Source organism: Chiloscyllium plagiosum, unplaced genomic scaffold (assembly GCF_037043375.1).
Source record: "Chiloscyllium plagiosum isolate Xiang-an unplaced genomic scaffold, Cpla_swu_hap1 HiC_scaffold_24, whole genome shotgun sequence".
In the NCBI taxonomy this organism is placed as follows: domain Eukaryota; kingdom Metazoa; phylum Chordata; class Chondrichthyes; order Orectolobiformes; family Hemiscylliidae; genus Chiloscyllium; species Chiloscyllium plagiosum.
In genome coordinates this window covers 11,476,499-11,501,681 of record NW_028270162.1, presented here as the reverse complement: position 1 = coordinate 11,501,681, position 25,183 = coordinate 11,476,499, and the positions used below count along the sequence as shown (strand labels likewise).

Below are 25,183 nucleotides of genomic sequence, written 5' to 3'. Positions count from 1 at the left end.
CGCTAAAATTTGCTTTCCCAAAATGCAGCAGCTCACATTTATCTGAATTAAACTCCATCTGCCACTTCTCAGCCTATTGACCCATCTGGTCAAGATCCTGTTGTAATCTGAGGCAACCTTCTTCGCTGTCCACTACACCTCCAATTTCAGTATCATCTGCAAACTTACTAACTGTAGCGCTTAAGCTCACATCCAAATCATTTATATGAATGATGAAAAGTAGTGGACCCAGCACCGATCCTTGTGGCAATCCACTGGTCACAGGCCTCCAGTCTGAAAAACAACCCTACACCACCACCCTCTGTCTTCTACCTTTGAGTCAGTTCTGTATCCAAATGGCTAGTTCTCCCTGTATTCCACGAGATCTAACCTTGCTAACCAGTCTCCCATGGGGAACCTTGTTGAACACCTTACTGAAGTCCATATAGATCACGTCCACCGCTCTGCCCTCATCAATCCTCTTTGTTACTTCTTAAAAAAACTCAATCAAATTTAAGAGACATGATTTCCCATGCACAAAGTCATGTTGACTATCCCTAATCAGTCCTTGTCTTTCCAAATGCACGTACATCCTGTCCCTCAGAATTTCCTCCAACAACTTGTCTACTACCGACATTAGGTTCACCAGTCTATAGTTCTCTGGCTTGTCCTTACCATCTTTCTTAAATGTGTTAGTCAACCTCCAGTCTTCTGGCACCTCACCTGTGACTACTGATGATACAAATATCTCAGCAAGAGGGCCAGCAATCACTTCCCTAGCTTCCCGCAGAGTTCTAGGGTACACCTGATCAGGTCCTGGGGATTTATCCACCTTTATGCATTTCAAGACATCCAGCACTTCCTCCTGTAAAATGTGGACATTTTTCAAGGTGTCACCATCTATTTCCCTACATTCTATATCTCTACAGTAAACACTGATGAAAAATACTCGCTTGGTATCTCCTCCATCTCCTGTGGCTCTATAAAAAGGCCGCCTTGCTGATCTTTGAGGGACGCTATTCTCTCCCTAGTCATCCTTTTGTCCTTAACATATTTGTAAATATCCTTTGGATTTTCTTTAACCGTGTTTGCCAAAGCTTTCTCATGTCCCCTTTTTGCTCTCCTGATTTCCTGCTTAACTATACTCCTACTGCCTTTATACTCTTCTCAGGATTCACTTGATCTATCCTGTCTATACCTGACATATGCTTCCTTCTTGTTCTTAACCAAGCCCTCAATTTCTCTTGGTGAAAGGGAGTACTGCCGATACTGGAGATCAGAGTCAAGATTAGAGTGGTGCTTGAAAAGCACAGCAGATCAGGCAGCAGGCAAGGAGCAGGAAAATCAATGTTTCGAGCATAAGCCCTTCATCAGGGATGAATTTCTCTAGTCATTCAGCATTCCCTACAACTTTCACCATAATAGGAATCTAATGTCTCTGGACTCTTATTATCTCATTTCAAAAGGCTTCCCATTTTCCAGCCGTCCCTTTACCTGTGAACATCTGCTCCCCCATCAACTTTTGAAAGTTCATGCCATATAACGTCAAAATTAGCCTTTCTCCAATTTAGAACTTCAACTTTCCGATCTGGTCTATCCTTTTCCATCACTATTTTAAAACTAATGGAATTATGATCGCTGGCCCCAAAGTGCTCCCCCACTGACACCTCAGTCACCTTCCCTGCCTTATTTCCCAAGAGTGGGTCAAGTTTTGCACCTTGTCTAGTAGGTACATCACATACTGAATCAGAAAATTGTCTTGTACACACTGAAGAAATTCCTCTCCATCTAAACCCTTAACACTATGGCAGTCCCAGTCTATGTTTGGAAAGTTAAAATCTCCTACCATAAACATCCTATTATTTTTACAGATAACTGAAATATTCTTACTAATTTGTTTCTCAATTTCCCTCTGACTAATAGGGAGTTTGTAGTACAATCCCAATAAGGTGATTAACCCTTTCTTATTTCTCAGTTTCACCCAAATAACTTCCCTGGATGTATTTCTGGAACTATGCTCCCTGAGTGCAGTAGTAATGCTATCGCTTATCAAAAATGGCACTCCCCCTCCTCTCTTGCCTCTCTTTCTGTCCTTCCTGTAGCATGACCAACTATCATTAGTATCCATACGCACAGATGAAGAGGGACACAAGATCAACAGAGACAATACATCCATCCTGGGACAGGCTAAACAAAGACATGCACGGGAATTCCTAGAGGCCTGACATTCAAACCGGAACTCTATTAACAAATATATCGATTTGGACCCCATTTATGAACCTCTGAGAGAAAGAACTGGAAGTGATATCACCCACCACAACAGACCAAGACAAAAAATAGAAAGCTGGACAGAACACCAGCGCTTCATCGGAGGCTCACTGATAATATTACCTAACTTGGTGGTGAACCATCTGAGAACAAACCTACCAGCTCAGCGAGCAAACTTACAACCTGATATGTTGATATGTGAGAAGCTCAATAAAAATCCATGCTATTTCGAGATACTGTACTTAAGAAAAAGTCACACTGCTTAACTAGAGAGTGGGAAATGGGAGAAAATGATAGGGACTTCCTTCCGGAACAGTCTAACTCCCAATGCAGCATTCTCCTGCACAGTAAATCACAATTGCTGCAATGCAAAACTTAACAGTGTCTGCTCTTAGTTGGACTTCACTTACATGTTTCAAGTTTTTAAGTTTCTGTATGAGAGCACTGACAGTGTCACACTGAAGGGCAACTGGGCATCTGGGACCCTGATGAAGGGCTTTTGCCCGAAACGTCGATTTTACTGCTCGTCGGATGCTGCCTGAACTGCTGTGCTCTTCCAGCACCACTAATCCAGAATCTGGGACCAGTGTGAATGGAGTAAATAGGATATCTGCTTCAATAATTAGATTGAAGGTTTTTGAAATAAACATCGCAAAGACATAAAGGAATTACATAGCGTGTGTATTCAATGTCAAATCTGATATAGAGACAGCATAAGAGGTACAGTTAGTAAGTTTGCAGATGACACCAAAATTGGAAGTATAGTGGACAGTGAAGAGGGTTATCTCACATTACAACAGGATCTGGACCAGATGGGCCAATGGGCTGAGAAGTGGCAGATGGAGTTTAATTCAGATAAATGCAAGGTGCTGCATTTTGGGAAAGCAAATCTTAGCAGGACTTATACACTTAATGGTAGGGTCCTAGGGAATGTTGCTGAACAAAGAGACCTTGGAGTGCAAGTTCATAGCTCCTTGAAAGTGGAGTTGCAGGTAGATAGGATAGTGAAGAAGGCGTTTGGTATGCTTTCTTTTATTGGTTAGAGTATTGAGTACAGGAATTGAGAGGTTATGTTGCGGTTGTACAGGACATTGGTTAGGCCACTGTTGGAATATTGCATGCAATTCTGTTCTCCTTCCTATCGGAAAGATGTCGTGAAACTTGAAAGGGTTCGGAAAAGATTTACAAGGATGTTGCCAGAGTTGGAGGATGTGAGCTATAGGGAGAGGCTGAATAGGCTGGGGCTGTTTTCCCTGGAGGGTCGGAGGCTGAGGGGTGACCTTATAAAGGTTTACAAAATTATGAGGGGCATGGGTAGGGTAAATCGGCAAAGTCTTTTCCCTGGGGTGGGGAATTCCAGAACTAGAGGGCATAGGTTTAGGGTGAGAGGGGAAAGATATTAAAGAGACCTAAGGGGCAACTTTTTCACACAGAGGGTGGTACGGGTATAGAATGAGCTGCCAGAGGAAGTGGTGGAGGCTGGTACAATTGCAACATTTAAGAGGCATTTGAATGGGTATATGAATAGGAAGGGTTTGGAGGGATATGGGCCGGGTGCTGGTAGGTAGGACTGGATTGGGTTGGGATATCTGGTCGGCATGGACGGGTTGGACCGAAGGGTCAGTTTCCATGCTGTACATCTCTACGACTCTATGTAAAGGGAATAAAAGAAAAATATGGATTGAGAGTGGGAACAAATCATAAAATAAAAAATAAATATTCAAATTTCTACATTTATAAATTTCTCCAGTAATTAAAAGCCGAAGAAGTGAGACTTCATAGTAATGATACATTAAATTTTTCAGTGTTAGAGAAATTGCTGGCTATAACTAACACATACTATTTAAGGAGTCCTGAGGCTGAAATAGAAAATGAGTTGAGGCAGACAGCGAAGTGGCACTTTCGCATAACTCATGGTGAAGGACCACAACATGAGCAGCAACATCTGAGTTACGTGGGTTTGATCACAAACCTGGCCTTGCCTGCTGTGCCATTTACACGAAAATAACCTTAAACACCTTTGGCTTCACTATTACTTTGACAGTCAATTAGGTAATGTCAACTAATGGCTATTTCATTAAGTTATTTCACCCAGTGGTTGATAAATGATAAGACATAGGAGCAGAAATTAGGAATTCAGCCCATCAAGTCTGCTCCGCCACTCAATCATGGCTGATAAGTTTCTCAACCCCATTCTGCTGCTTTCTCCCATTAACTCTTGATCCCCTTGACACTTAAGAACTGATCTACCGCAGCTTTAAATATACTCAATGAGCTGGCCCACACAGTCTTCTGTGGCAATGGTAGTCTTAACTTCACCATGAAAACTACATACTGACCAATTGATGAATTGCATACAAAGTAAAGCATTCCAAAGCTAATCCCCATTACCTATTCTCTTCCCATATCTTATATCTCCACACACTTTAAATGTCAATCCATTTTTGCCATCCAGTAGAATAGCACCTAGATCAATCACCCTTTGTTGTTATAGATCATGCTGCACATAGACATTTCTCCTCAACTTTGAGTGACAATTTTAAATTGTGTTACTAAAGTCGGTCACAGTTGATAGGGCAGTTAGTGTTCCCCTCCCCATCGTTTTTGTCACACCCTAACCCTAGAAAACAACTTCTCCATATTCATTCCAACAAATTATTTTGTCATTGTAAAAACTGCAATTAAATCCTCTCTTTTTCTGATTTAAAGATTTTGTGGGAACATTATTAGCCATATTCAAGATCATTTGGATGACAGTTTTGAAATTGAAGGGTAACAAGACTGAAAAAGTGCCACCACTCCTCTCCTTCCACTGAGTGTATAAACGTTTTTCATTACAGTACATTTGCACACGCTGATACAAGAGCGTGTTACTCATCCCTATAGTATCTCTTCTATATTTTGTTGGCCAATCTCCCGAACTGAGCAGATGTCTGGTGGAATTTATTCATGCAAGCAGTTGTACATTTTGCCAAAGGCAGGGGTGTCACAGCTTTTTTTCATCTTTCTTGCATGGTGTGATGCATGGAGACTTATAAAAAAATTACAGAGGAGGACATACAACACAGAAGCTGGCCATTCAGTCTAACAAGCCCATGCTGAAATTTATGCTTCAATTGTCTGCTTCAGTCTTTCCTTATTTACATTTATCAACACAACACTCTATTCATTTCTTGCTCACATACTTGGTTAGTTGCTCCTTAAGTGAAATGCCAATCACTTGAACCACTTCCTATGGTAGCGAGTACCACATTCACCAACCTTTGAGAAAATAATAATTTTTCGAATTCCTTACTTGATTTATTGGTGACTATCTTATATTAAATGTCTCTGGTATGTTCTTCCCGTCAAGTGGAAATATTTCCTCTGCATCCACCTTCCATAATTTTAAAGAACTCATGCTATCACCCTGCAGCTGTCCTTTCCCGATAATGTTATTCTTCTCTAGCATGGCTAACAAAAGTGCACACTTTGGTCACCCCTTGCAATGGTAATATATACCTTTTCATGCATGCTGCAACCTAAAACAATGGATAACGATATAAGAAACTCCCATGTTCTTTCCATCACAGAGCTGACCAGAAATGTTTCCCATTCTTACCACCTGCCATCCACATGTATTGGAAAAATTTAAGTTGACTGACCTGTAATTTTCTGAACTTGTTATATTTCCATTCTTCAATATAGATATTACATTAGCTAACTGCCAATCCTCTGGCACTGTGCCTTTTTAATGCATCTTTAAATAATGCAGCAATACCTCTGCTATCTCTGCCCCAGTTTCTTTTCAAATGTGAGAATGCAATCAAATCCAGCCCAGGAGTTTATCCTCGAGTTTGTTTAGTTTATTCAATAGATCCCTTTTCCATTTTAAATGCACTGGTCTCATTACTTACCGATCATCCAATATCATAGCTACCCGTCCTATTTCCGTGGTAAATACTGAAGTGAAATTATTTATCATCTCTCTATTGTTATCTATTGTATTACCCTGGGCATTTTTTCAGTTTTCTCATCCCAGAGTTTTAGGGTAATCGCTTAAAAAGTTTACATCTACAGTCTCATTAATTCATGTGCATCTCAAATTCAAGATTGCAGCAAATGTTGGTGTTCTAATTTGCATTGGTACAGAGCTTTTCAGAATTGCAGGATATCTCGAAGTGTTTTATAATTAATGCAGTACTGTTTTGAAGGGTAGTAACGTTTGTATTGGAGAAATGCAGCAGCGAACTGGCACTCAGTTTCCACAATTAATAATATATTTATGACCCGGCAACCTGTTTTAGTGTTGTTGCTGGGGAATAAATACTGGACAGGGTATGAAGGACAATCTTAACTTTTACGTGATTACAAAAAGTTAAATAATGGACAAGGTGGTTAAAAGTTATTACTTACATCATTCCTGACATGAATTCCTAAATCAGATTAATTTAATGGAAGGGAAATTCCGCAACTGCACCACAGAGATCATTACATCTCAGGGCTAAATAGATTTGTAAGAGCCTCTCCAAACAACAACTTTATTAGCAGCAGAAACAGCAGTAAATGACTTGGGAAATTCTAATGATGGTGCTCAATGATCTGCCATTAATGTGAATGACAGGACAGTGCTAATGAACAAGTTGTGAAAAAGACATGAAATATTTTCCATAGCTTATTTAGAATCATTACATAATTGATTCAAAGGCCATTTGACCCATCTTGCTATTGTCATCTCTCTGGTAGAACTATCCAATGAGTCTCACTTTCCTGTTTCTTTTCCCCACTGTCCTGCAATTCTCCTTTGTTAAGTCAACTCTCTTTTTGAATCACCCTTTCTGGCAGAGTATTCCAGAGCAATGTTAAATAAAAACTAGTCTCCTCACGTCAGCTTTGCACTTTGTTTTTACCAATTACTTCTAATTTATATCCTCACAGTACCTCCCCTTTGTCACTGGAAACAATTTTTCCTTAATGACTATCAAAATTATTCATGACTTTGATCACCTCTATCAAATGCACTCTTCATCTTCTGCGCTCTAACGAACATGAAACTCACTTCTCCATTATTTCCACGTAATGGAAATTCCTTATCTATAGTCCATTCCTGTGGATCTCTTTTGTACCTTCCCCTAGTTCTTGAAATCTTTCATGAATTTGGGTGCCCAAAAGTAAACACAATACTCCAGCTGAGGCCAAACCATTTCTTTTAAAATAACATTTTTAGATAACTACTTTGCCTTTATATTCAATTTTTTCTACTGTTGAAATCACATGTTCCATTTGTATTTTCAAACAGCTTTCTCAACTCACCTTGCCATATTAAATGATTCACGTACATATACCCAGGTCCGAGTTCAAGCACATACGTTAATTACGGAAAGCTTAAACATCTCCTTGATAAGCCTAATACAACCAATAATTTAAGATGCAATGAGGTCACTTGAGTAAGACTAACAACAGGAGGTAGAAAGCAGAAAGTTACATTGGAAAGCAAAAATGAGATGACACTAAGTTTGATCATAAAGATTTAAAGACTGCAGGAAGGAGGGGAGGATGAAAGAATTGAGGACAGTTTGGAACTTCAGAGTTCTAAGATTCGTAGGAAATAAGGAACTGCACAATTCATTTCCTTGCAACACTCTTGAAAGGAAAAGGAATAATGTAAAGCCTGAAATGCTAGCTGGGGATCAGTAACATAAGACCAGTAGCTGGGATACAACAAAGGACAATATCAATGAGACAAATGATGACATCAAACAAGTTAGACTGATTGACAGGGTGTAAATTAGTACAGAACATTACCGAGAAAACAGCTGAGGTGACTATGGATGGATAGTGCTTCATCATCGAATCCCCCACTATTAACATCTTGGTGGTGGTGGGGGGGGGGGGTTACCACTGACCAGAAACTGAACCAGACCTGCCATATAAATATCATGGCTGTAAAAAGCTGGAAGATGCTGGAAATTCTGCAGTGACTAACTCACCTCCTGATTGGCCAATGGCCACTGTCTTCAAGGTATAAATCAGGAATGTGACTGAATTTTCTCCATTTGCCTGGTTGAGTGCAGCTTGAAAATCACTCAAGAAGCTGGTCTCCATTCAGAACCTAGCAGCCCTCTTGATTGGAACATCATTGAGGAACTGCCACATTCACTCCGCACCAGCACCAAATGATCAGTGTGTATAGCATCTACAAAATGCTCTGCAGTAGCTCACCAATGCACCTCCAAAGGCATATTCCAAAGTTGCGACCTCTACTACGGACATCGCTAGCTGCAAGTTCCCCTTAAAGTTACACACCATTTCTTCAAAATGCTGGAATTCTCTCCCTTTCACTGTGGATGCATCTACACAACACAAAGGCATTCACAACTACATTCTCAAGAGCAATTTGGGATGCACAATATTCAATTTTTAAAAATCTGGCATTTGAGCTGAATTACTGATCCAGTTAGCATTACCTTGATCAAGATATTGTTTACTCCCCTTCATCTGAAACGGGGTCTCTGTATTCTTTAACATGTTAGGTAAGTGAGAAAATATATTACAATGATGCATAATTTTAATCTTTTTTTCTTTTATAGGATGTGAGCACCACTGGCAATGTCAGCATTTTTTTTGCCCATTTAAACTGAGTCGTTTGCTCTCGGTCATTTCAGAAGGGAATCCGGAATCAACCACATTGCTCTAGGTCTGGAGTCACAGGTAGGCCAGACCAGAAAGGATGGCAGATTTCCTTCCTTAAAAGCAAACAAGTTAGTTTTTTTTACAACATTTGATAATAGGGTCATAGTCTACCTGTTAATTCCAGACTTTATTAATTGAATTTAAATTCCATTAATACTGTGTAGGACTGGAATCCACGGCAAAACGATTACCGCCATTACACCACAATCGCCCACTAAATTAAACTGAAATTGAATGCTCAAGCTGGTTTCATTGCTCCTGGGTTGGGATTAGGAAAGATCACCAGCCAGGCTAGCAAATGACTTCTCTCAAGAAAAGCAGACTGGGAAGAACAAGATCAGAAATAGTCTAACACTCACTATAACATTTATAAGTGAATATTGATCACTGCAATGAAGGAATACCAGCAACAGTCAAGAAATGAAGATGCGATTAAATACCATTGTTGCAGTCACTATTTTTTCAATGTCTTGAAAGGTTCCCAGAATGAAACAAATGTTGAAGTAAACTGAATTCAAGTGCTGACAGATGAATAATGTTTCATGCTTGCTTTCTACAATATTTGATAAATGTACAAAAATTGTGACTACATTGCAAACTAAAATATGTGGAAGGAAAAAGGGGTTAACTTTGCAAATATTCAGTTAGCTCCATGCACTTCTCAACCACCTGTATTTGCCAGAAACTTCACCTCCAATTTATTGTTTACTTGCAGTGTGTAATAAATCTGTCATTTTGCCCACTATAAAAAAGTAAATTTTTTAATATCTCCTGGAATGTTAGCTGGATAATTGAGTTTCTTGACAGATTGTTTCATTGTATTCCAAGCCAGTCAGCAGAAAAAGGAACAAGTTCCCCTTTCAATGTTGCAAATGCCAAAGCCAGGATTATAGAATGAAGATTATGCTTGCAAGAAGTCCAGATTTAATTAATTACCTTGCTCGCAAATATCCTGGGGTGAAGGTGTGTAAATGGATTCATTGTTAGGTGCATTCTTTCTTCCCACATTTGTTCCATCTGTAGCAATCTGCTTTGCATGATAATATTTTGATTGTTCTTTTCCACAGTATTGAGGGGCATCCCTAAGATTTCATTTCCAGAAAAATGCCTTCAGTTTTAACTTTTATAATAAGATCACAATGGTCAACAATGACCTTTCAGCCCATCTTACTGTGCCCACCCAGAAAGTCTACATATTCCACTATTTTGTATCTAACTACCTTGTAACAGATTATAACACGGAGCTTCCATTATCCAGACCGGGGTTCATTCCAAGCATCGATCATTCATGGAGTGAAGTTGTACTTGTGACCATTAGCACCTCGGTTTCCATTGCTCCACTGAAAATAACATTCTAGATTTACCTTTCCCATCTCCTTAGCTAGTTCAGGTATCTCCACAAGATCACCTATCAAACACCACCATTTTTGTCTCTTCACTCCATTCTCCAACTTTTCTCTACATTGCCATCACCACATTCATGACTCTTGTTTTATGGCAAACAATTCTGCACAAAGTGCACATGGGTGCTGCAGCCAGTGCACTGTCCAACCTGTCGGGTTCAAAATCCATTTCAATGCAATCACGAAGGAGCACAGCATTATCGGATAATCCATCTTTTAAATGAGATGCTAACCTGAAAGCTTGGGATGTCTCCCTGGAAGTGAACATGAATATCTTCTGGCTATATCTGAAGGGTTGCACAGTGTACCTGATGTACTGGTTAACATCAATCTATCAATTGACCAACACTGTTGTAAAAACAGGATCTCTGGACATTCCTCTCAATTAAACAATGACTGCACTTCAAAAGAACTTTATAGGCTGTGAAGTACATTAAAACTTTCGTAGAATATGAAAGGCATAACTCTGTTGATTTGTATCCAAAACTGACTCATATCATTTGGCATTCCACTGAATTACAAGCCCCTGGGGAAAATTGAAAACCAAATTTATCAAAAGACCCCAAATGAAGAACTTCTTGTTCTTGTAACATCTACTTTAAAACAAATCATAACCAATGCAAATCAAAGGTGAATTAACAGGTAAACAGTACTTCAAATAAAAAGGAGTGATTTTGCGTTAAATAGTTGATACAAAGATACATTACAATCCCCATCACTACTTGCACAAATGTAGCCTCACATGAAATTTCTCAATTTTTCCAACCCTGTCAATTCAGCCTCAAGTTGTATTCGGTGGCAGGCATTTTCCATTTGAGGCCCTTGGATAATGTTTGCCCCAACACTTAATTGTGTACTTTTAAAGAATTTATTTTTAACCATATGACCGATGATATGCAATTCACAATCTAGTCCTCTGCTACAAACTCAGCTGTTTTACATGCCTGAGTTACTTATGTCACCTTTTATGTCTTTTTCAGCTCACTTTTGTATTGTTGTCCCAAGTGCTTGTGGAATTCTATTTTTCTTTTTACTGTCAAACAGAAAACTGAAATCCACTTTATAAAGATTTGCTGGTTTCTCCTCATGCAAACTCTCTATTCCTTTCTCTTTGTTTTCTCTTTAAGCCTGAAGCTGAGGGCTGATGGCCTTCTCTTAGTCTCTTGCATGCAACCTTCCTGCGTGTGTGTCTGGCCACATGGCTTCTGAATCAACTTCCTTCCTCATGATGCTGCTTCCAGGTCAAGGATTGCCATGTCACATGGGTCGGTATTATTATTAACCAAGAAAGTGACAATTGATCGCTTTACAATTAATACAAACTCAAAAGTCTTTTTAAGACACTCTTAAAAAAAAATTTGAGAACCAGGCTAAACACAGAAGATTCAAAAGGTAGGTGAAAAGTACATAAGAGGAGCAAGGAGGGATTATGTAAAGAGACTATCAGATAACAAAAACGGTAATCCCACAAGTCTACAGGCATTTGAAAAAGCAAAGGGATAAATTAGGGACCAAAATGGGAATTAACATTTGGAAGCAAGGAACATGGCTAGGTTATTAATGGAATATTTTACATTTGTCTTTACTAAGGAAGCAGATGCTACCCATGCCATGGTGACAATGAGTCACTAGAGAGGTCTAAAGCTGATAAGGCTGAGATATCCAGAGATATGGATATGTTATCTGTACTTAAAGCTAACAAGGATCTTTGAGCCTGTGACTGATGATGCTGATCAGATGAAACACAATGAGACATAATGAAGGAAGTGTGACTGGAGTTTGCAGAGGCACTGACTGAAAACTTTCAGTCTTCCTTAGACTTGAGGATGTTGTCAATGGACTGGAAAATCACAAATGTCGTACTTATGTTCAAAACAGGGTGTAAAGATTAGCCCGGCATTAACAGACCAGTCATTTTAAGTTTGGTGGTGGGAAACTTTTGGAAAGAGTCGAAGAATAGAAATGGTGCAGAAAGAAGCCTATCATACCTGCACCAATTTTATTACCAAAAGAATAGTCTCTTTTAACTGAAAAGCTTTTGAAATAAATTTGAAAAAAACTTGCACATCCTTGGTCCTGTTAGTGTGATTGGCTTAATGTTTTCCCTCTCTCATTGCAAACCACCACAATATAAACATACTCCCACAACCACTCCAATGGAACTAGCAGTTACTTGCACTTCCTACTTTCAAGACTGAAGCTGAATCCTTACAGATGAGCTTAACTAATATTGTCAAATACAACAAATTCTCAGCCTTCTCGGACAGGAATGATCCCCAAGAATAATCTACAAAGACCATATCTCGTTGCCCTCCTCTGCTATCAAAAAAAACTGCACTCTGAATAGACTGTGCCTGAAGATTGTATGTGTGTGTCATCTCAGTCACTGAAATCCAAGTTTTATAATGCGTTAACGTGAGCATATTCATCCAGCTGCTAAATACTTCTTAGCACTCTTGCAAGATTAAATGAAAAGACTGATGAGACTTATCTACAAGAATTGCTAAAACATATATAACAAGCAAGTCTAATTTACAAAATAGCCTGTTGTCTTGTCACTCGTATCTCATAATGAGTCATGATCAAAAGTACACAAACACAGAACAAAAAGCTTTGACTTTGCAGAAATATGTCAAAAAGCAACTAAAATGACACATCTGATCGCTGGAAATAGCCATTAACTCATTTTGTTCCAAAATCATCAGAAATTTATTTCATTTCCAAATTAAGTTTTTCCTATTTTCAGTAACTCATACATTTAAAAGCTGTATACAAAAAATAAATGAGGATGGTTATTTAGGGATATTTATTTCATTTCACAGTCTTACCCGTATGGCTTCTGGGACATCACTAACAGCTCCAGGATCCAGCCTCACCAAACGTGTTACTTCTGCTCCAATGGCTTCAGTGTTTTTAAATCTGGTAGGTACAACATAGTGAACAAGGTGTAAGTTATTGATAAAACTAACGTACAGTTCAATTCAGTTTTAGGTGTAGAATTCCTCATCCTTTCAAACATTACTGACGGCACTCATACATGTTATGGGATCTCAGTGTGGTCACACTCATGATTTATGATCTTGCTGTACATTAACTCAAAAGTAGTTTCTGCTTTTCTGCAATGTACCAACACTAGTGAAGCAGAAATCAGATAAATGTCTCAACCTAACAATATTACATGCATTGGTGACATGGGTCTCATAGATATAATATCTGTAATGTTATTTACTTACTGCTTTGCAAAACATGTTGGAGAAGCAGATGTTTATTGGGAAGAAAGAAATGAAGGGGATTAGTAATAATTAAAAAAAAGGAGTGCTGGAGAAAGTAATGGATCTGTAGGCTGTTAAATCCCCAGGGCCTGATTCAGCTACATTCCAAGAGATGGCCATAGTAATAGCAGATGCATTGGTCGTCACCTTCAAAAATTCTGTATATTTTGCAACAATCCTGGCAGATTCACAGGTGGTAAATAAAACTCCATTATTTAAAAGAGGAGACTGGGATATACAGCCTAGTTAACATTAATAGGAAAATGCTAGCATTTGTAGTAATGGATTTATAGCAGGACACTTGAAAACACCAAAAATGGATTATGCCAAGTTAATATGGATTTATTAAAGGAAAACTGCGTTTGGCAAACCCACTCCAGTTTATTTGAGAACAAAACTAGGAGAACAGATGGGGGAGAGCCAGTGGATGTGGTGTATTTGGAGTTTTAGAAAGGTCTGTTGACGAAGTTCCACATGAGAGAGAAGTGTGCAAAATCAAAACACAAGGGATTGGCGATAACGTACTGGAACGGAATGAGAATTGGTTAGCAGAAAAGAAACAGTGTAAGAATAAGTGAGCTGTTTTCAGAGTGAGATGCACAAATGGAACAGAGGAGGAATCAGTGCTTGGGCTTCAACTCTTCACAACGTATATCAATGATGTGGTTAATGTAACACTTCATTCTTGCTGATGACATAAAATTAGATGGGGTTGAAAGTGGTAAGTAGGAAGTGAAGAGGCTTCAGGGTGATTTCAGCAAGTTGAGTGTGTGGGCATATATATGGCAGATGAAGTTTAACAGGGATAAGTGTAGAATTGCCCACTATGTGAGGAAAAATGAAACACAGATGATTATTTAAATGGTGATTGATTGAAAAGGTTTGATGTACAAACAGATTTGGATGTCCTTGTACTTAGGTCACTGAAAGCAAAAATGCAGCAAGCAGTTAGGAACGCAAATGGTACGTTGGCTTTTATTGCAAGAGGGCTTGAGTTCAGCAGCGAGGAAGCCTTACCACAACTGAACCAGCCCTTGGGATAGACCATGCCTGTAGTAGCGTGTGCAATTTTGGTTACCTTACTTAAATAAAAATACCCATGCTACAGAGGGAGTGCAGCAAAGGTTCATCAGATTGATTCCTGGTATGGCAGGCTTATCATATGAAGGCAGATTGGGTTGATTGGGCCTGCATTAACTGGAGTTTAGAAGAACTGACAGATTGAATGCAGGAATGATGTTTCCCCTGGCCAGGGGCAGGGGACAGAATAAGGAGTCATCATCTCAGGCATGGAGTTGGTCATTTTGAACTGGGCTGAGGTGAAATTTCTTCACTCAGAGGGTTGTAAACTTGTGGAATTTCCTACCATAGAGTGCTCTACAGACCAAGTCACTGAAAAGATTTAAGAAATATTTCTAGAAGCTAAAAGGTTACAATGGGTGTAGGACAGCAGGAGTAGGGCACTGAACAAAAGGATTTGCCATGTTGATATTGAATAGTAGAGTGGGCTCGGTGGTCTGAAAAGATTACACCTGCTCCTATTTTCTATGCTTTCCTATATATGTGACAAGCACTTTCACAGGCATTTTGTATAGCCAACTTTATCACGAAATGCCTTGCCCATACATTTCACATTATGAGGACAAATAAAATCCTCTCAAAAGAGACTTCTGTCCTGTCCTGAATCGTCCTACATAACCCCAACTTAATCTATAATGAATTTGTATTCAGTGAAGACTGAAAAGAACAAGGAACTATACATCCCTGCTCACAATGGGGCAATTTAGGATGGCCAATCTTCCTAACCTACATATCTTTGGACTGTGGGAGGAAACCAGAGCACCCAGGTGAAAGCCATGCAGATCTGGAGAGAATGTGCAAACTTCACACAGACAGTTGCCTGAGGCTGGAATCGAACCAAGTCCCTGTCGCTGTGAGGCAGCAGTGCTAACCACTGAGCTGCCCTGCATGGCATTAGACAATCCTAGAAGGAAAGTGTTTGGATTCCAGTAGCGTTCGATCAATACCCAGCAAGTGAAGAACAAATAGAACACAGCAACAGAAAATGCATACAAACAATGTGGCAATTTTAATTTATGTATTAGCCAGCTGACTACTGATATAAAGTATTAAGCAGCAGTTTCGGATCCAGCAATACTCCTGCTTCCAATTAACATGATGTAAAATGATAAAGTTTTAATTCTCTGTCTTATTACCTGGAAGGCAGCTCTATTGCCAAGTAAGGTGAGATGCTCCAGGCCAGATTTACATTATCTTTCCATTGCTTTTCATTCAGACTGATGTACTTTGACCGCCAGTTTGCTACGCTGAGTTCTCCAGCCTGGTCCAATGCCAACTCAGGGGATGACAGGGGGTTATACCATGTGGTGAGTCGTTCAATTTCACTTGCCTAAACATTAAAAACAAAAGTAAACATTTGTCGGTATGTTAGCCATGGCTTGTGGGTAGAACTCTTGCTTGAATCAGAAGACTGTGGGTTCAAGTCTCATTGTGGAGTCCAAGCTGACACAGAAATCCAATGCCAAGACAGTACTGCATGGTCAGACAAGATGTTAAACCAAAGCCCTGTTTGCTCTCTCAGGTGATCATGAAAGATCCTGTGCCCACTATCTCAAAAAAAAGCACGAGAGTCATATTCAATATTCATTTCTTGATCAAGATCACTAAAACCAGATTATCTAGTGACAGGTTTGTGGCCGCTCGTTGTGTGTAACACAGCTTCTGTGTTTCCTGCATTATGACAGTGAGTACACTTCTAAAGAACTTTATTGGCTGCCAGGTGCTTGGGATATCCTGAGGCAGCGAAAGGTACTTTATAAAAACAGCCTTAAAGTAAATTATGGTTAGATGCTTTTTTAAATTGTTCATCCAGAAACCTTACGTAACTACTGAATCACAGAATTTAAGTAGCATAGGAAGTGATAGGGCCCATTGTATATTGTCATGACATTTAATTAATCTCAGTCCTCTGTTCTTTTCCTATAACCATAGATTCTGTTTTCCTTTCAAATACTTATTTAATTCTCTTTAGAACACTATTATTAAATCTGTTTCCACTGCCTTTCCTGATGGGGCATTCCAGATTACATTAACTCACTGTGTAGAAAAATATGTTGCTTTTGCTCTTTAGTCAATTATCTTAAATTTGGATCCTCTAATTATTGAACCTTCCCAATGTAGAATTAGTTTTCTTGCTGGTTTCCTATCAATTAGTGAGCCTAATGAGCCCAGCCTGCACAAAATGTACAGTCTTTTCTTGATAATTTACCCAGTTTTAATCCAAAATCAAATTAAACGATCAAATGAAGAATGGAAATTAAGAAGCTTTGAATTGAGAGAAGAGTGTAATTCATCAAGCAGACATGAAGGCATGAATGTGAATGAGTAATATAAAATTATGTATTATTTTTAATTAATTAGACAATTACCCAATTAGACAATTCTTCATAATTAAGAGTTAAAAGTCAAATAGTCTTGAAATCATAATGCCATTCAAATCACATTGGTGCTGCACTATGTGACTCTACTAATTGGAAAAATACAATGCCCAAAATGTATGAAGAGCTGTTCATGACGTTCTACTTCCTGAGAGTTTGTAAAGAGCATTATTCAGGCAATTACATGTACAGATTAAATTAATTGGATAATTATGTTCCACTTCAAGTCAAATGTAGCTAACATTTCTTTTTATTCATTCACAGGATTTTGGGAGCCATTAGCTAGGCCGCATTTATTACCCATCCTGAACTGCCCTCTGGTATTCCAACATGTAGTTGGAATAATGTCATGACAGCAAATGTTGAGGAATAAGATATAGTAATACATCAAACATTTTTCTATAGAAGCAAAAATGGATTATTATATCTGATATATGTATTAAAATATTATGTTTTTGATGACAGTCTCACAAGCGAAGTTAACTTGATGTTTTTTTGAAACACTTCAGGTCATTTACTGCAGTAAAGGCAAAATACATGGATCTTGCAACTGCTCCTAGGATTGCAGGCTTAGTTAAAGATTTATTATAGTTATATTACAGTTACTATATTTCACTAATGTACAATGTTTAAAAGACATTCGGATAAATACATGAAGGAAGGAAGGTTTGGAGGGATATGGGCGAGCAGGCAGGTGGGACTAATTTATTTGGGATTATGGGTGGCATGGAGTGGTTGGACCAAAGGGTTTGGTTCCATGCTGTATGACTCTATACAAAGGTAAGTTGTTGCATTTATGTCAGTATACAATCAGCAGCTTTGTGACACATTCTCACCATATTCTATTTCCCCTATAAGCCTCCTGACCATTAATTATTGTTTCTCTTTACAAAACTCAACATTTTTGTGGAAGTTGAATATTACTGATACAATAACAGGTGGTATATGTTGAGCTGATATACTTCTCTCAAAAACTGGCCCAAGTGAGAAGCACAGCAGTAATTATGGGAAACTCAAACACTGCAGCATAATTTATGTTGTTTTCAAAATCTCTCAGTATGACAGCCAAGATCACCACTTTACCAATTGTGTTCTTGTCTGAATTTATTACACAGGAATAATGACAAAATAAAACCTGGTAAAAGTGTCAGAGAGGTGATATTATCTAAGTATATTAAGTCGATTGTTAGGAATACAGAAAAGTAAAATTTGGAAAATTACTTCTAATTGAATCGCATGAGTCAGACAAGAGCCAAAAGGTTAGATATGTTTTTTTTAAACCAGGTTCAAGATCAATATCAGGAAAACAAAGAGTTATCAAAATGCAGAACAGATGGAGATGATTCCATAATAAAGTACTAATAAATTCCTTAATCAAGTGAATCATGTTTTAAAAAAAGCTGAGCATGCTCTGAAAGAATATTTGGAGTCATTGTTAAGAAACGAGATATATGGCCTTTTTCATTAGTATCACCCTTATGCAAACAGGGAGTTTAGAATATGTTTAAACATTGCTCTAGTGAAACCTAATTAACCCACATCATTATTATTTGGAAAACTATGATCAAGGGAAATAGTTTAATGAAGCAGAATGTGTGAAGCACAGCTTTCTCTTAACTACTGTGAATAAACAACTCACCAATAAAGACAACAGCAGTGTGCGCCGTTTCATGTAGTACTTGTGCAACTGAGTACCTCGATTAGTCTTTTTTGACATGCCTGATTGGAAGTAATAAATAATTTCATTGAGGTCATGAAAATAACTGTAATATTATGTACAAATTTGGACATCAACAAGATACAATTTCAGATCATCACAATACATTAATGACTATCTGAGGCATTCTAACATTTCCTGCATGCCACAATGCTTCTTTTAAAGATACTTCTGGATGCCATGATGTGAGCTGCAATCAATATCTTGCCTGAACGCTTTATAAATGAGTCACCTTTGATAAGAATAGGAGCAAATTACCAATCAAACAATGAAATTTATGGAAATGATCTCTGCATATGGAATGGTCATCACAGAAGTTACACAAGATCCGTGCACACATTATATGCAAAAGAGTCAACGACGGAATAACCAAATAGCAAGCATGAGAAAACAAAAATGTTGTAGCCACAATGCCACAGAAACGCTCGGAAACATAAACTAGGCAACATGCAGATCCAATGTAGTTTAAAAGGTTTCCATTGTTCACATCACCTGATTTTTTGGAGATAGTTGACATTCCACTGGACAGTGGGTAGGTATTGATCCAGCCTTGTGTCGCTTGCTGTCTTGTTCCAACAGCAACATCAAGATTGCTCCGGGAATCAGCCACAGTTATAACAGACAGGTTATTCACAGAGGGATCCTGGTTGTCTGAAGAATAGTTTTCCATTTGTAAGCTTTATGCCCAATAGTTCTCTTTGTACCACAATAAAACTGCAATGATCTTTTTTTCAAACAAAATTGCAGGTAAGAGAACAAAAGCAATTGAAAAGCATTTCATGGCAGCTCAGCACCAGCTGTTAAATAGTCTTTTCTTGAGGATTTTCCTTATGGTTGCACAAGTACAACCTTATACACAACAAGAGAAAATATTAACTTCTGCTCCCTTCCCTTTTGAGGGCAATGATTTATAATGGGGACCAATTTCTCAGGAATTGGAGATGTCAAAAACCTTGGGAACTGTAGTGGGATAAGTGTGCCCAAACAGCAAGGGTCAATATGCAGTCTACGAGAGCAACGCAGTGTCCTCACCATACAATGCCAGGAGGGTAAGTCTTTTCTGGCCAGGAATGAGGAATGGTATTGTAGTGCGTCTCCTGACACATGACTGAGGTGAGTTAACTCAGCACAGAACAGGGTCAACAAATGTTCTTGGATTAATTAACTCAGTGACACATGATACAAGCCTCTAGGCTGGTTTCAAGTTCACATCCAAATAGGAAACTGTTATTCTGATACTTTCCATTAACACAATTCTGCTTGAATTCCTACTGTTAGATACTAAGTGCTTCAGTACCACTATAATGGCCTTCACTAAACTGCCTCAAGTTAAAATGAGCTATTTTACTTCATTTAGTACATCTCACAATCATCTTCTGAAAATTAGACCTTATGGATTTTACAATCAAATTGTCAAAGTAGAAACCTGAGAAACCTTTCTTGTTACGTCCAAGAACAGGAATGAAAGCAGGTGCTTCGGTCAGTAAAGGAATAAGAATGGTAATAAATAGCAACAGGCATGGAATCTGGGTTGAAACTTGCTATTGCATTTAGAGAGATACTACTTAAAACAAAAGATGAGCATAAGCCTAGCATTAATATAGAGAGAAGGAAGATGAAGAATGAAGCCAAGCAATGGAAGGAAAGAAAATAACTGCAAGAGCCTTTTTTCCTTTTAGGAGGCTATTCCAGGTGTTCAAACCTATTAGATTATTTGAGGAAGAAAGAAAATTAGCAATAAATCACAACTTTGAGAGGAAAAGAAAGGCTTATTTGTGTAAGACTGACATGCTGTTTAAATACTGAGCTTGTTTAGTCTTAACAGAACAGATGTACTGAACGTGATGGGAGAGAACCCAGCCTTAATCACTCCCACATCTATACTTCCCTCCTCTTCTATTTCTTAGTTTCCCACTGTATACCTCTTCAACTTTTGCCCTTGCTATTCCTTTAACCTTGCAGGTTTCCTCAATGTCTTGCCTTTTCTCTGTTTCATGTGCAGGCTGCCAGAAGGAAACAATCATGTGACGCAGGAATCTGCACTGAAGGAAGTAAACTAAGGGCACAATTTCCCCGTTAATGCAGCTTTAATGAAGTTAAAGAGAGAATAATGAATGATAAAACATAATGAAAGCTAAAAGCATAGAAAAAGAGAACGGGAGGCTTTGAGAGGAGAATGGGTTGACAGGATCTGATGGAATTAGAGGGTGAAGTGAGTAAGGGTGAAATAGAGATGAGGCATGAAGGGATGAGGCAAAAAGGAAAAATGAGGCATGAAAAAGGAGTGGGAGGGAGCAGGTTACAAGGGAAGGGATAGCAGAGTGAAGGAGGGGCAGCACAATGAGGGAGAGAGCATGGTTGAGAGATAAAGAGAGGGTGGGAGAGAGAGACTGGGTGAAAAAGGGAGATATTTCAGAAGACAATTCTCAACCTATTTTATCAAGTTTGATGATAGCAAGATACTAGGCTGGAAAGAAATACAATGCAAATTGCATTATTGAAGGGGCTTTGGAACAATGTACTATAAAAACTAACCTATTTGCTTGCTTGATTTTCTCTCAGTTACGAGAAACACTCAAAATTTAATTTATGAGGAATAAGATGATCAATCACGATTCATATTCTTTCAAATTTTGCAGCAATGGAATGTAGACGAGAGCTGGATAGAAGCCTCTCAGTTTAACAGGATTTAGTTTAAACTTAGAGCGATGGTGCAGATTAACAGCTGGATCAAAGAATTGGTTGAATATATGATCAATAATGCTCCTTTAAATCCGCACTTAGTATAGGAAGTCAAGTGGAGCTTAATAGAGACCCAGAGGAAAATATAGAAGCTGTAGCAAAGTAATACTTGATAAATTGGCACAAGCTTGCCCAAAAAGATGGATTTAAGGAGGATCTTTGAGGAGGAGAAAAGGATTGAGAAGTTATAGGGAAATAATTCCACACCATAAGACAACAAAGTATCAGAACGAGATTAAGGGATATAAAGTGAGTACAGAAAGAGATGACCAAATATTGGACGTAACATAACAAGTGAATGCTGGAATCAGGATGATATGCAAAGAAATCAACTGATTAAGTGATAGAATTTGGCCGCTTAAATTTTAGAGATAGGGAAAAATTTGTAAAATTTTTCTCAACTATTACATTTATTGATAGACCAGTGAATTTTGAGAAGATTAGTAGCTCAGGTTGAGGTTCTGGATGTAAGTTTGCTCGCTAAGCTGGAAGGTTCATTTCCAGATGTTTTGTCACCCTACTAGGTAACATCTTCAATGGGCCTCCAGGTGAAGCACTGTTGCTGGTTCCTGCTTTCTACTTATATGTTTGGCTTTCTTTGGGTCGATGATGTCATTTCCTGTGGTGATGTCATTTCCTGTTCTTTTTCTCAGGGGGTGGTGAATGGGGTCTAACTCAATGTGTTTGTTCATAGAGTTCCAGTTGGAATGCCATGCTTCTAGGAATTCTCATGCGTGTCTCTGTTTGGCTTGTCCTAAGATGGATGTGTTGTCCCAGTCGAAGTGGTGTCCTTCCTTATCTGTATGTAAGGATAGCAGTGAGAGAGGGTCATGTCATTTTGTGGCTAGTTGGAGTTCATGTATCCTGGTGGCTAGTTTTCTGCCTGTTTGTCCAATGTAGTGCTTGTTAGTGTGAGTAGTCTGAGTAGTCTGGCAGTCATTTCTGAGATGTTTTCGATGTAGGGGAGAGTGGCTAGGATACCTGGATGTGTTTTGTCTGCTTGTTTGGGTTTGTTGCTGAGAAATTGGTGGAATGTGTTCATTGGGTACCCATTCTTTTTGAATACAAATGCAGCTTCGTTTGTGGATGTGAGGATGTGTGCTGCATCAGAACATTATTTCAACGAGCCAACACATAGTGCAGCACAGAGGAACTACGCAGAGCAGAGGAAAATTACCCATACCGCGTATTCAAAAAAAATGGGTTCCATCTCAGAAATGACTGCCAGACTACTCAGACCCCTTGACATTATCATAGCCCACCAACACACTAAAACAGCAGCTAATGAACTTGAAAGACCCTATACAGACAAGCAAAACTAACGTAATTTACAAAATACCATGTAAGAACTGTAACAAACACTACGTTGGACAAACCGGCAGAAAACTAGCCACCAGGATACATGAACTCCAGCTAGCCACAAAATGACATGACCCTCTCTCACTAGTATCCTTACATACAGATAAGGACGGACACCACTTCAACTGGGACAACACATCCATCTTAGGACAAGCCAAACAGAGACACGCATGAGAATTCCTAGAAGCATGGCATTCCAACTGGAACTCTATCAACAAACACATTGAGTTAGACCCCATCCACCACCCCCTGAGAAAAAGAACAGGAAGTGACATCACCAACCCAAAGAAAGCCAAACATATAAGTAGAAAGCAGGAACCAGCAGCAGTGCTTCACCTGGAGGCCCACTGAAGATGTTACCTAGCAGGGTGATGAAACATCTGGAAATGAACCTTCCAGCTCAGCGAGCAAACCTACATCCATTGATAGACTAGATTTCACATAGTCTGGAGGAGCAATGGCTTTGACATATCCAATAATCCTTTCTTATTCTATGTTTTAATAGGTCCTGTAATTGGACTTGGACTTTAGCGATGTGCTTACATTTCAACAAAAGCAACACTTCAACTGTGCAACTTCGTGTCATTTAAAGCCTCTGCTACGAAGAAGAATTTGCTTAAATGGTTAAAACTTCAATGTGCTTTTGCCTTTACTTTCTCTTTTAATAATAGAAAGGTCATACAGAATTTATTCAATTCATCCAATATAGAAAGAAGCTGTATGCATAATTATAGTCTAAATAAACATCTATACATATATACTTCAATTAATCTTAAAATAAATCTAGGCAGCTTCATAGGGTAACTACAGTTCCAGACTAAACGTATACTTAAATACCCTAACCACTGCCTGAACTTTTCTTCCACGTGACTAATTTCCCAGTGTCCAATAAAGTTAGCAACATTTTCAACATGACATCCCTTAACCTGCTCCAAGCATCCTTTGAAAATTTAGATACTTATGCCAGATAGGTCTTCCCAGTCTCCATTTGACATGTGGGGGAAAAAAAATAGAGCCCCCTTCCATTCATTTAACAAGGTTTTGACAAGGAGGACAACTTTACCAGGAGGGACAAGTTGGTTTGCATTAAGGTACTTCTTATCAGAGAACATGGCTGTCCAAAACTTGATCATAATGCTGATATCTTCACGCAGTCTCTTCTCCTCTTGCGTGGGATACTTTGGTGCAACACTGAAATAATTAATCAAAAGTAAACTGAAATGTTTGTGCGACTGCACAGAAAATAAAGGCACGGATTTTGCACTTGAACAATATGATAGTGTTTACCTGAAATAGTCAAAGGCAGTGGAATAGACTTTCTCCCTCAGCACATTCCGAATTGTTGCATTGGAAATAACATCAGCATGCAACAATGCAAGACCGAGAGTCAGTAACCTGGAGTGACAAAAACAAAAGCAGTTAGATCGCTTGAAATTGTAGTGAGATGATGGTGGAAATTGCACTGACGTTAATGAAAATTTACAGTAATTTTGATCCCATTTGCCCTCCCCTGTGGCAGCCCTGTGTGAAAAAGTCATTAGAGAAGGTACCAAGCAGGTGGCGAAAGGTCTCCACAAGGTCTGAAGGAAAGGGGAGACTCAGCCTAATGAGGTTATGCCATTCATTACTGTTATCATTTGCCAACTAGCGCACAGCATCAGCAGAATACTGTAAATAAAGGGCTTAGCAGCAAGGGTAGGCCAATTGGGCCCCAAGTCTGTCTGACGCCTCTGCCTATCAAAAATTTATATAAGCTTGCCTTGAATAAATTCAATCACACAGCCTCCAGCATTTTCTAGGGAAGAGAACAGATCTGCTAATTTCAACCATAAGATCTTTTCCATCATACATTTTGAAGTACACACGATCGTCATGATCATTGATGCAATTTCCACTGTAGTCACACTGCACTTACTTGAATCTTGGCCCAATGGCTGCAACGTGTCTGTTCAAACTTCCTTTGGATCCTCCAACATTTAAGGAGAGAGAACGCTGCAGCAGACTACCGAAGATCTCCACTTGGTCTGCACTGCAGTACTTTGCAATCTCAAACCTTTGCAGCAGGAACTAAACAGAAAAGCACACGTAATACATGTACTTTTAGCAATCATAAGGTAAAGGCCAGATCAGCTCATTGGATTCAATGCATTCAGCACACATCTTTGCAATGGTTTTCCCTTTCAGATGACAGAGGCAAAAGTGAGCTTGTTTGAAAAATAAATGGATGCGCTGTTCAAAATGATACAACAAGACTTACAATGCAACCACTAATGCTGATTCGCAATCAATTGCCAGCTTTGTTTAAATCTTATG

General features: G+C 38.9%; 1 protein-coding gene across 2 annotated transcripts in view; it reads right to left on the bottom strand.

The window, feature by feature from the left end:
* pi4kab (phosphatidylinositol 4-kinase, catalytic, alpha b) overlaps nt 1–25,183 on the bottom strand; it is a 172,062-nt gene that overhangs the window by 26,643 nt on the left and 120,236 nt on the right. For both annotated transcript variants that reach the window (XM_043715376.2, XM_043715377.2), the window contains 7 exons: nt 24,786–24,937; nt 24,158–24,265; nt 23,934–24,061; nt 19,262–19,420; nt 18,692–18,771; nt 15,811–16,004; nt 13,151–13,241 (listed from right to left, as the gene is read on the bottom strand). In XM_043715376.2, coding sequence (XP_043571311.1) covers nt 13,151–13,241; nt 15,811–16,004; nt 18,692–18,771; nt 19,262–19,420; nt 23,934–24,061; nt 24,158–24,265; nt 24,786–24,937 — 912 coding nt within the window. The remainder of the gene's footprint in view (nt 1–13,150; nt 13,242–15,810; nt 16,005–18,691; nt 18,772–19,261; nt 19,421–23,933; nt 24,062–24,157; nt 24,266–24,785; nt 24,938–25,183) is intronic.